The sequence below is a fragment of the Mytilus californianus genome, unplaced genomic scaffold (genome assembly GCF_021869535.1).
Source record: "Mytilus californianus isolate M0D057914Y unplaced genomic scaffold, xbMytCali1.0.p SCAF_1, whole genome shotgun sequence".
NCBI classification, from domain to species: Eukaryota; Metazoa; Mollusca; class Bivalvia; order Mytilida; family Mytilidae; genus Mytilus; species Mytilus californianus.
In genome coordinates, this window is record NW_026262581.1 from 134,409,214 (window position 1) to 134,422,492 (window position 13,279).

The 13,279-nt window shown below is 34.2% G+C and overlaps 1 protein-coding gene across 2 annotated transcripts; it reads right to left on the reverse strand.

Moving 5' to 3' along the window:
* Nucleotides 1-659: 659 nt before the first annotated feature.
* LOC127735349 (uncharacterized) lies at nucleotides 660-10,378 on the reverse strand. 2 transcript variants are annotated; one of them, XR_007998331.1, is made up of 4 exons: nucleotides 10,097-10,378; nucleotides 8,958-9,107; nucleotides 1,841-1,960; nucleotides 660-931 (listed from the first exon to the last, which is right to left on the reverse strand). XR_007998331.1 is itself a non-coding variant. In XM_052245513.1 (4 exons), the coding sequence occupies exons 1-4, from the start codon at nucleotides 10,314-10,316 to the stop codon at nucleotides 738-740; spliced, it is 627 nt and encodes a 208-aa protein (XP_052101473.1). In that variant the 5' UTR covers nucleotides 10,317-10,375; the 3' UTR covers nucleotides 660-737. The 2 variants fall into 2 exon arrangements, 1 of the variants encoding a protein (XP_052101473.1); XM_052245513.1 differs by having other exon boundaries at nucleotides 9,015-9,107; nucleotides 10,097-10,375.
* Between the last annotated feature and the right edge of the window lie 2,901 nt (nucleotides 10,379-13,279).

The window sequence follows — 13,279 nt, forward strand, 5'->3', positions numbered from 1 at the left end:
TCCTGGCAGAAAAACTAAGTCCATTTATAAGTAAAATACGAAAAAAATGGATTTTTTTTTTACAAAATTTACTTGTGGATACTATCTTATGATCATAAACAAGCTTCTGTCCAAGTTTGGTAGAAATCCAGGATAGTTCAAGAAAGTTATTAAAATTTCAAAAACTTTAACCACAGAGTGAATATTTGTGGACGTTGCCGCCGCCGACGGAATGTAGGATCGCTATGTCTCGCTTTTTCGACAAAAGTCGAAGGCTCAACAATATTCAAGTTAGACATGTAAAATGTCATTACAAACATTGTTTTCAAAGATCTTTTTTGTCGACGTAAGTGCTCGATGTTTCCTGTCCAATACTAAATGGAAATTTAGCCATTTTCATTGATTTTTCGTGGAAAATCAAAACGAGTACTATTTGTGACGCCATGAATAAAACGCAGGAACGTAAATTGTCAAAAAATAGTCTTATTTCCTGTCAAGTCACTGTATTAGCTATGATTCATTGTAGTATTGGTCAATAAATCCTAATTTTAAATTTAAGCTAAATAAGGGGGCAATTTTAGGGCCTCATCGAACCTTCACCTTTAACTTCAACAACTAATCTTCCTATGATTATCAAGGATTTATGTATGGAAAAGGCAAAGTGAAAACAGTCTAAATCATCAAGTTGGTTAATCTTTTAATTTCATCAAGTGACACTTGTAATACTATTTAGAAAAATAAATAAAAATGCAACAGTCTCAAGTACCCTTATCACGACCAAAAGAATTATAATGGTAAAAATTATATCCATAACTTCGTCTATATAGACTTCCAAATTCTTGAGGCATCTTAGTGGTAAATTCCCCATTTGGGCGAACTAGTAAGGTCCTGGTAAAGATTCCCAATGTTGTAAATCCTAGCGCATAACCTAGACCAGCCCATACATTTCCATCTACAAAATAAAATGAGTCATTATACTGTTTGTTTCTTTGATTAAACTGATACTGTGGATTTATTACTATTTGTGGAGAACTATATTTGTACCTTTATTGCATTTTTGGGTACAGTTGCAACACATAACATGTTGAAGAAATTGAACTTCTTAAGTAGAATACAAATTTTCAATAGGCTTTTGATAGAAAATCAAAGGATATGGGGTATCCATTCATGACACATCAGTATATGCACAGCAAAGTATACACAAAAAGCAAAGGAACAGCGCTTTTATTGCTGTTCATCATCTTAGTCACAGTGAGGCCTTCAATAAAAACTCTCACCACACTGCAAGTTTAAGATGGTCCTAGCACCAGCTTGAGCGGAATTCTTTGCAAAAATAATTTGGATAGACTTTTTTGTAAGATGTAACACCACCAAATTGGGCCCGGTAAAAAAAAAAAAAAAAACGGAAAGTAGTACATATTTAAAACAAAATAGTTCCTACGCATATCTGTAAATATGAAACTATGTAGAATATATTTTAGTAATTAAGGTATCAGATGAAAGGTGAAGGACTGGTGGTCCTTTTAGAACACATTTAGACAAGAATTTGTCAAAACAATGAAATCGAGTATTTATGAAAATAAACTATTCTTTAAAAATCCACAAAAAAATGGAATCCCTGAATCTGCATTATATATTTGTGCGACTCTGTCATGTCTTTTATTTATATAGCATTAATAAAAAAATTGCTATGTTTTTTTCTTGTTAATTCATAATGATTGTAACAGTCATATACATGTACATATATGACAAAATTATACTGCGTGCTATGCTTGGGGTAAAAAGTACCACTGAACAGAAAAAATGTCAACAGTTTGAAAATGACTTTATCAGTTTAATTACTTTACCGACACAAACTTACATCTTTTTGCCATTGGTATTCCTGCTAAAGCTCCACCAACTGCATAATTAAATAAATCATCCTTTCCCCTTAATACTGCAGTTCCTTGTGTTCCAACACTATACATAAATCCTGAGGCCCCTACAAATGAATAACAAGAATTATCTCCCCTATTCCCTTAATACTGCAGTTCCTTGTGTTCCAACTCCATACAAAAATCCTGAGGCCCCTACAAATGAATAACAAGAATGATCTCCCCAATTCCCTTAATACTGCAGTTCCTTGTGTTCCAACTCCATACAGAAATCCTGAGGCCCCTACAAATGAATAACAAGAATGATCTCCCCAATTCCCTTAATACTGCAGTTCCTTGTGTTCCAACTCCATACAGAAATCCTGAGGCCCCTACAAATGAATAACAAGAATGATCTCCCCAATTCCCTTAATACTGCAGTTCCTTGTGTTCCAACTCCATACAGAAATCCTGAGGCCCCTACAAATGAATAACAAGAATTATCTCTCCTATTCCCTTAATACTGCAGTTACTTGTGTTCCAACTCCCAACAGAAATCTGCAGGCCAATACAAATGAATACTTTGAAAGTACTTTTATTTCTGGGTATCAATTTTCATGGTTTGAGCATTGCAAAATAATGTGTTTATTTTCACTTACTTGTTCGTCTTTCATTACTGACAACATTCATCAAATTTTTAATGAAATAATTGCTTTAGGAAATAAGCTGATTCATCTATGTTTACAAATTGAATTGCAAAGTAAACATTTTAATTGTTGCACACGGGTTATAGAAGTGTGACACCAATTAACCGGAGATCGAATGATTAACAGATTAACGATCATCACAGGTGTTGATTGGACAATAAACATGTCACTTAAAGTTACATATAACCAAAGCTACACATTTACTTGAATTGTAGAATTAATTCTTATGAAATAAAAAGAGCAAGCCCAAGGTGAAAGTTTTGTTTATTTTTTTTTCGTATGAGAATTATGAGGAGACAAAATGAACACTTCATCATCACATTTCATTACCGGTATTCTGGCTTTCATTGATCAAAAATAATTTTTCATGAGAATTAAAAAGTTAAAAGTCGTACAGTTTAGTTTTTTTTTTTTAAAGATTAAATGGGCAAAATCCTGTTAGAAGTTGTATATATAGATCATAGTACATTTGCTGATATTCAATGTATTCTTGAAAGATCCCCCTGTAGGTTTGACTGCATGGATAGGGGAATATATTCTCCATGTCTTGATTTTGACAACAGTAGTTACATAATTTGTTGGATACTTAAATTTGTGGATAAAGCCATCCATGAAAACCAAGTAAATTGGTAGCCCATGAATAAAAGTACTATCACAGTAACAAAAATTACCTTCTCTTTCTTATTACACTACACATCATATACATGTATTACACTATATACCTGTACTAAGATGGTGTTAAAATAATTATCAAGTTGAGCTCAGGCAAACATTGTGGGGCAAATTATAGTAGTATCTTTTATATTTCTTTGCATAAATAAATTTGAATAATCTCTGTTGTTTCTTAACGTAAAGCACAAAATGTTTCCCTTGAGTCTTGGCAGGATGAAAAGTCTGGCTGTCGGTTTAGTTCATAAGATGGCTAGTAGTCATCTATTCCAAAAGCCTGCACAAAAATTTAAATAATGCAGTACATAAATAAAGAACCTTAGTGAGCGCGCTCACATACCCCACGTCCCCACATTGTCACTGGAGAAATAAAATAACTGTAAGAAAAAAAAATTGTATAAGAAATCATAATTTCCTGTCGATATGCACATCTACATAGTATGTCCTTATTATCTACAAAGTTTCATGAAATTCTGTTGTGTGGGTTCAGAGGAGTTGCGATGACAAACTGTTGCAGAGGTATATTGAAGCAAATAAGTTCAAAGGGGCGTAACTCCTAGAAAAAAAATTGAATCATAATTTCCTGTCGATATGCACATCTACCTAGTATGTCCTTATTATCTACAAAGTTTCATGAAATTCTGTTGTGTGGTTTCAGAGGAGTTGCGATGACAAACTGTTGCAGAGGTATATTGAAGCAAATAAGTTCAAAGGGGCGTAACTCCTAGAAAAAAAATTGAATCGTAATTTTCTGTCGATATGCACATCTACATAGTATGTCCTTATTATCTGAAAAGGTTTCATGAAATTCTATTGTGTGGTTTGAGAGGAGTTGCGATGACAAAAGGTTGCAGTAGTATATTGGGCAAATAAGTTCAAAGGGGCGTAACTCCTGAAAAAATAATTGAATCGTAATTTCCTGTCGATATGCACATCTACATAGTATGTCCTTATTATCTACAAAGTTTTATGAAATTTTGTTGTGTGGTTTCAGAGGAGTTGAGATGACAAACTGTTGCAGTAGTACATTAAAGTAAATAAGTTCAAAGGGGCGTAACTCCTAGAAAAAAAATTGAATCGTAATTTCCTGTCGATATGCACATCTACATAGTATGTCCTTATTATCTACAAAGTTTCATGAAATTCTGTTGTGTGGTTTCAGAGGAGTTGCGATGACAAACTGTTGCAGAGGTATATTGAAGCAAATAAGTTCAAAGGGGCGTAACTCCTAGAAAAAAAATTGAATCGTAATTTCCTGTCGATATGCACATCTACGTAGTATGTCCTTATTATCTGAAAAGGTTTCATGAAATTCTATTGTGTGGTTTGAGAGGAGTTGCGATGACAAAAGGTTGCAGTAGTATATTGGGCAAACAAGTTCAAAGGGGCGTAACTCCTGGAAAAAAAATTGAATCGTAATTTCCTGTCGATATGCACATCTACATAGTATTTCCTTATTATCTACAAAGTTTTATGAAATTTTGTTGTGTGGTTTCAGAGGAGTTGAGATGACAAACTGTTGCAGTAGTACATTAAAGTAAATAAGTTCAAAGGGGCGCAACTCCTAGAAAAAAAATTGAATCGTAATTTCCTGTCGATATGCACATCTACATAGTATGTCCTTATTATCTACAAAGTTTCATGAAATTATGTTGTGTGGTTTCAGAGGAGTTGCGATGAAAAACTGTTGCAGAAGACATTGAAGTAAATAAGTTCAAAGGGGCGTAACTCCTGGGAAAAAAATTGAATCGTAATTTCCTGTCGATATGCACATCTACATAGTATGACCTTATTATCTACAAAGTTTCATGAAATTCTGTTGTGTGGTTTCAGAGGAGTTGTGATGACAAACTGTTGCAGTAGTACATTGAAGCAAATAAGTTCAAAGGGGTGTAACTCCTAGAAAAAAAATTGAACCGTAATTTTATGTCGATATGCACATCTACATAGTATGTCCTTATTATCTAAAAAGGTTTCATGAAATTCTGTTGTGTGGTATCAGAAGAGTTGCGATGACAAACTGTTGCAGTAGTACATTAAAGTAAATAAGTTCAAAGGGGCGTAACTCCTAGAAAAAAAATTGAACCGTAATTTCCTGTTGATATGCACATCTACATAGTATGTCCTTATTATCTAAAAAGGTTTCATGAAATTCTGTTGTGTGGTTTCAGAGGAGTTGTGATGACAAACTGTTGCAGTAGTACATTGAAGCAAATAAGTTCAAAGGGGTGTAACTCCTAGAAAAAAAAATTGAACCGTAATTTCCTGTCGATATGCACATCTACATAGTATGTCCTTATTATCTAAAAAGGTTTCATGAAATTCTGTTGTGTGGTATCAGAGGAGTTGCGATGACAAACTGTTGCAGTAGTACATTAAAGTAAATAAGTTCAAAGGGGTTTAACTCCTAGAAAAAGAATTGAACTGTAATTTCCTGTCCATATGCACATCTACATAGTATGTCCTTATTATCTAAAAAGGTTTCATGAAATTCTGTTATGTGGTATCAGAGGAGTTGTGATGACAAACTGTTGCATAGTACATTGAAGCAAATAAGTTCAAAGGGGCGTAACTCCTAGAAACAAAATTGAACCCTAATTTCCTGTTGATTTGCACATCTACATAGTATGTCCTTATTATCTACAAAGGTTTCATGAAATTCTGTTGTGGTATATCAGAGGAGTTGCGATGACAAACTGTTGCAGTAGTATATTAAAGTAAATAAGTTCAAAGGGGCGTAACTCCTAGAAAAAAAATTGAATTGCAATTTCCTGTCGATATGCACAACTACATAGTATGTCCTTATTATCTAATAAAATGCTCCGCAGGGCGCAGCTTGATACGACCGCAGAGGTCGAACCCTGAACAGTTGGGGCAAGTATGGACACAGCATTCAAGCTTGATACAGCTTTGCATTTGGATTGTGATTAAATATTTGACACAGCATAGGTTTCTGACACAGAATGAATGTGGTCTAAGAACTTAAAAAATTTAAATTGGACATTCACCTATTATGGTCTAATATCCAAAATCTAAATACATGGTTAGATTCAGCATATCAAAGAACCCCAAGAATTCAATTTTTGATGAAATCAAACAAAGTTTAATTTTGGACCCTTTTGACCTCAATGTGGACAAAGTTGATAACGGGGCCCAAAAATAAAAAATCTAAATACATGGTTAGATTCAGCATATCAAAGAACCCCATATATTCAATTTTTGTTGAAATCAAACAAAGTTTAATTTTGGACCTCGATTTGGACCAACTTGAAAACTGGGCCCATAATCAAAAATCTAAATACATGTTTAGATTTAGCATATCAAAGAACCCTAAGAATTCAATTTTTGTTAAAATCAAACTAAGTTTAATTTTGGACCCTAATGTAGACCAATTTGAAAACTTTACCAAAAATTAAGAATCTAAATACACGGTTAGATTCGGCATATCAAAGAACCCCAATAATTCAATTTTTGATGAATCAAACAAAGTTTAATTTTGGACCCTTTGGACCTCAATGTGGACCAATTTAAAAATGGGGCCCAAAATCAAAAAACTAAATACATGGTTAGATTCAGCATATTAAAGAACCCCAAGAATTCAAGAATAAAACCCCATTGAAATTGGTCAAGAAATAAGCAATTTATAGGAAGTATCTTCTTTTGCACAACACTGTGCAATTAAATATTTCTTGCTATTGCGCAATACTGTACAATTGACAATTTCTTGCTATTGCACAATATTGTGCTATTGGATATTTCTTGCTATTGGGCAATACTGTGCAATTGAAGATTTCTTGCTATTGCGCAATACTGTGCAATTGAAGATTTCTTGCTATTGTGCAATACTGTGTAATTGAAAATTTCTTGCTATTGCACAATACTTATTATATAATAATTTACACATCCTGTTTGGTGTGTATCTCCTACCATACCATTATTATTTGCTTTTAAATATAAATCAGAAATAACCAACTTAAAATGGAAAATTTTAAAAGAAAAAAAAAAAGGAAAAAAAGAAAAAAATAGGAAAAATAAAAAAATCCCCCCCCCCAAATTTTTTGAACCCCCTTATGATTCATCACCCCCAAACTCAATCCCAGCCTTCCCTTTGTGGTATGGTACCTTGCAGTACAATTTCAGAGAGATCCATACACTTGAACACAAGTTATTGTCTGGAAACTAGAAAAATGTGTTTTTTGACCCCTTTTTGGCCCCAAATTCCTAAATGTTTTGGGCAATTACCCCCAAACTCAAACCCAGCTTTCCCTTTGTGATATGGAACCTTGTAGTACAATTTCAGAAAGATCCATACACCTACACACAAGTTATTGTCCTGGATCTAGAAAAATGCTTGTTTTTTGCCCCTTTTTGGCCCCTAATTCCTAAAATATTGAGGCAATTACCCCCATCATCAATCCCAGCCTTCCCTTTGTGGTATGGTACCTTGCAGTACAATTTCAGAGAGATCCATACACTTGAACATTAGTTATTGTCTGGAAACTAGAAAAATGCTTATTTTTGGCCCCTTTTTGGCCCCCAATTCCTAAACGTTTCGGCAATTACCCCCAAACTCAATTCCAGCTTTCCCTTTGCGATATGGAACCTTGTAGTACAATTTCAGAAAGATCCATATACTTACACACAAGTTATTGTCATGAAACTAGAAAAATGCTTATTTTTTGCCCCTTTTTTGGCCCCTAATTCCTAAAATTTTGAGGCAATTACCCCCAAAATCAATCCCAGCATTCCTTTTGTGATATGGAACCTTGTGGTACAATGTCAGAGAAATCCATACACTAACACACAAGTTATGTCTGGAAGTTACAAAAATGCTTATTTTTGGCCCCTTTTTGGCCCCTAATTCCTTTACTGTTGGTACCATGACCCCCAAAATCAATCCCAACCTTCCTTTTGTGGTATTGAACCTTGTGGTAAAATTTCATATAGATCCATTAACTTAAACTAAAGTTAGAGTGCGAAAACCAATGTGTCTTCGGACGGCGCCGGACGACGCCAACGTCATACCAATATACGACCACAAAAATTTTTTTGCGGTCGTATAAAAAGGTTTAGTGAAATTCTGTTGTGTGGTTTGAGAGGAGTTGCGATGACAAGAAACAGGACTGACGGACGGGTCAAAAACATTATACCCTCCGCAACTCGTTGCGTGGGGTATAATAAAACACTACCTGATAAAATATCAGTCTTGCCATTTACATATTTGATTAGAACTGAAAAATATTTTATGATAATAGTTATTTCAGGCATTAAAAAAACTTATACTTAATCAATGAACCACTAATATGAGGTCAAAGTCAGTGAACCTCTATTTTTCAGATGTTTTTGTGTAAAAGATTCAGGTCGATTGGTCATACCTGGATTTGCCAGGTAACCAAGCTTTTGATATTGAAGCCGAAATATCCTTAGCAATGAACCATGTTAACAGTACCTAAAGTAACTACTGTCCTGCGGAAATATTCCTCATAGTGAACAATTTAAACAGTACCTCAAATAACTTCTGCTCTGATGAAATATCTCAAACAATGAACCACCTAACAATAAACAATGTTAACAGTACCTAAAGTAACTACTGCTCTGCTGAAATATCCTTAACAATAAACAATGTTAACAGTACCTAAAGTAACTACTGCTCTGCTGGAATATCCTTAACAATAAACAATGTTAACAGTACCTAAAGTAACTACTGCTCTGCTGAAATATCCTTAACAATAAACAATGTTAACAGTACCTAAAGTAACTACTGCTCTGCTGAAATATCCCTAACAGTGAACAATGTTAACAGTACCTAAAGTAACTACTGCTCTGCTGAAATATCCTCCAACAGCGAATATACTTGGTGCAACTTTAACAAAAGCTTCAAACACTCCAACAAATCCTCCTGAAAAAAAAAAAAGGTTTCAAACATGGAATTATTTAATTCAAACATTGAAATTTTTTCCCTTGATCAGAGTTTTGTGGTAATAGCATTGTGTGTAAGTCTCATAACATTTGGTTGAGGCAAACTTAAGTAAGAGAACGGAAACTAAAAATTTTGCAATTTTTCCATTTATAAAGGGGCATAACTCTAGAACGGTTAAAGTGACGCCACCAAAATTCAAACGATCTGTGTTTTGTGGTAATAAGCATTGTGTATAAGTTTCATAACATTTGGTTGGGGTAAACTCAAGTTAGAGAACGGAAACCAATTTTGGAACGTACTATGTACGTACAGACGGACAAGGGTAAAACTTAATGCTCCTACCGCTACAGCATAATTAAACACAAGTGAAACAACGCCTGGTAAATCTTCTGTCAGTAGATTCCATAAAGTGGATACCTCGGGTATGCAGGGTTGTTAAGATAAAAACATAAAATGTAGAAGGTCCTATAACAACGACACTTTAAGGAATGCTCCACTAATTTATTGAGATCGACATGTTTCAGTGCCTAATGACGGTGCCCTAGACACCGAAACATGTCGATCTCAATAAATTACTGGAGCATTCCTTAAAGTGTTGTTGTTATAGGACCTTCTACAAGATATATTAAAGTTACATGCATTTTGTTTTTGTAGAAATATCAAATCTTTTTTTCAATTTTAAAGATGTACACATAGCCATTTCAGTTATGGTCAGATCACATGTTTTCGTACACCATATGAATACCTACTATGCTTGCTTTTTCAATGGAAATTGTGAATTCACAATGCGTTCTTAATAGCACGTAAAGGAAAACTGATAATACGAGGATACTGCTTCATATAATTGCATATGAAATGTTTATGATAATATGCCAAAGCAGAAAATGGTAGTAAATACGTCTTTTAATAGATGCTGGCGCCAAAGTCTTTCCAACCAGACATATTTTTATGTCTCTAATTCAACTAACCACCCATGGCTGCTACAATCGTCAATCCCTTTATTTTTTTCTCAGCATTATTTCCAGATGGCTCATTAAAGTTGGATTTCGCATCTTTAAGCAGCAGACGCAGTGGAGTATCATAATTTAAAGGGCCTAAAACCTTGTCGGGCCATTTGGTATAGTCAGGGGTAAACGACGTATAGTGCTTCTTGTCCTCTGGAGTGAGACCTCCTGGAGTAGAGGACATTTTCGTCCTTAGTCTGCAACTGGTTCCGAAAAACAGTAAACCAGTAAGAGATTGAGGTGAATAAAAGAAGGATTTCTCCTCTGCAGGTACCTGTTTGCTGAATCCGGGTCCGTTCGCGCCCATTCACGTTCGCACCCCGGGTCCGTTCGCACCCTTTTTATTGATTTTGTCTTAATTAATTTTTCAATCGTATTTTGGTTAGTGTATTGCTATAAATATTTTTTTTGTTCATTGTTTTAAAATGAAGTGACTTTCTAAAAACGATTTTTGTGTTGAATATTTTTTAAATCGTGTTTTGGTTATTGTATTGCTATAAATAAGTTTTTTTTTCATTGTTTCAAAACATGCAAAATAAAGTGACGTTTTTTTGTGTTGAATATCTTTTTAATCGTGTTTTGGTTAGTGTATTGCTATATTTATTTTTGTTTCATTGTTTCAAAATAAAGTGACTTTCTAAAAAAGTTTTTTGTGTTGAATATTATTTAAATGTTAAGATACCAAACCGCTTTAAACTCAACAACAATAACATTTTGAATCTTAATTGTTTTAACTCATACCAAGTTAAATACATGCTAATATAACTACATGCAGAATTTACATCAAGTTTAGCTGTGTAAACACCATATATAATTAACAGTAATCATACATAATTAGCATATAATAATTAATCATCAAATCAATTTAAAACAATATTTCATTTAAAAAATTCAAAAAATTGCCGAATTTTTCTTTATTTTGAGATAAACATCTTAAAAAACATCTTATAATTCATCGGGTTTTTGAATAAAAAAAAAGGGCGCGAACGGACCCAGGGGGCGAACGTGTGGGGTGCGAACGTGTATTGGGCGCGAACGGACCCGATACCCTGTTGACTCACTGGAGGAGAGGTCCTCAACATGTAAATTTGGGTACAGACGTCCGGTTAAACAGAAGGCAGTGGATATTTTGCCGGCACCGGAAAAATAGAAAATATGCTATTTTGCCGGCTCTGATTAGTGTATCAGTGAATTTATACTGATTCAAATATGTTATGGGACCGGATCAACTTGGGGCCGGATCGGCGTGGGACGGATCAACTTGACTTTGGGCCGGATCGACTTGGGGCCGGATCGGTTTGGGGACGGAACGACCTGATACCGATTAAATACGGCAAAATAGCATATTCTATAATAGCATAGGCTACTTCGCCGGCTCTAGGTAAGCGGAAGCCAATTTGGCCAGTAAAAAAGATTGTGTTTACAGAAATGCAATTCAAAGAACTGACTATTATTTCAAAAGCAAATGTAATTCAACATTTTTGGTTTTGAAGCTATGTGAATGATTTTGTTAGATTGTGTACGTAATGTTTTATCAAATTTATATGCAATTTTTACATCGGATGACCGTGAAGGCATTCCGGTGTATTGCTGTCGCCTAGATTTCCATTACGTAACTTTCGTGTTGGGATTCACGGTAACCGATCTATAAACATGATAAATACGCGGACATTATCGAGTGCAAAAATAACATTCCTTATCGCTTGTAATAAATTAATTTTTTCAATGGATACTCCTAAAAATATTTTTTTTAGAACATAAGTTAATAATATGAAAATGTTTTGTCGTTAGAAATATATATATAAGTAAAAAATCTTTAATATCTATGCACACGTACAGAAAAAGTGTGTTAACGCAGGAACATATATATTGACATATATACTGTTCCCAGGTTAACGCATGCGGAAGAATATCTCAAGAACGTTTGCAATCTCCCATACAGAGTTATCGGTCTTTGCTCTCTCTCAAGGACCGATAACTCGGCATGGGAGATTGAACGTTTGGCGGGAAAATATGAATGCCTACTCAAATCCAATCTATTAGAAAAATCGAATTATTACAGAAGAGTCAGTGTCCACCCTGCACTTGCACTGCACTATTATTAATATAGTAAATTAGAATGATATACAAATGGATGAAAATTATATATATATGTAACTGTAATATACAAATATTAATATAATATATAACAACAATCCAGATTATACTGATTTGTATCACTACAATATAATAGTTATTACGATGAGGTTGAATTCCCTGTCATTTATTTATCATCCACGCACGAACTTGTGTCAGAAAAAAAAAATATCTGTACATTAACCTCACTTTCAGGTATAGAGATGTGATTTTTTTTCCGAGACAAGTGCTTGTGACCATCCACAAGAACTTGCAGTCATCCGATGTTCAGTACTTCAACTAAATGTTTTGGTATGATTTCATTGCTGAAAATGGATGCTCAATATTTTTATTTTTATGTCTTATCAAATTTCTATTTTCACTTGGACCCATAAATGTTTATAAACGATTATTCGTATCTCAAATATTGTTTCTGGTATCTTACTTTACTATATGAGTAATAATTTGATTCTTTGAAGTTGGCAATGCACATTTTCGTAGTACTTTTTAAAGGAAAATATCAAAATTAACTTTTACACAGAACCGGCAAAATAACAAATTCACTATATTGCCGGCGCAGGCAAAATAGCCATTGCTATACAAACATGGTATTCTTGCCGGCTAAAATTAAGATACTTTAATCAGAGCCGGCAAAATAGCATATTTTCTATTTTGCCGGCTCCGGCAAAATAGCCACTGCCTGAACAAAAACACGCCCCATTCATACATTGATTTTTGCACTGATGAAAAATCACCACCCATTCATATATTTCATTGCAAAATCACTGGCAACCCATTTATATATAGTTCCCAGCTATAATGATATCTTATTTAGCTTATTTAACCGCATGAGATCATTCACATTATTAGATTTACAGACATTTTAACAGGAGATGAACACTTATGACCCTTTGACATATACGTTTCTACCCATTGAAATATTAAGCCTCCGTGAAATTGCACCCCATTGACATTACCAGCGGCACGTCTGTGTATACCGTTATATAGAAAGATATCCGCCGTGTGTTAGCC

Coding starts and splice junctions, on each gene's coding strand:
- LOC127735349 (XM_052245513.1), bottom strand. CDS start 10,316: ATGTCCTCTACTCCAGGAGGTCTCACTCCAGAGGACAAGAAGCACTAT. Junction 1,961..9,014: donor CAGAGCAGTAGTTACTTTAG/GTACTGTTAACA, acceptor ATTCATTTGTAG/GGGCCTCAGGATTTATGTAT. Junction 932..1,840: donor AATACCAATGGCAAAAAGAT/GTAAGTTTGTGT, acceptor TTTATTTTGTAG/ATGGAAATGTATGGGCTGGT.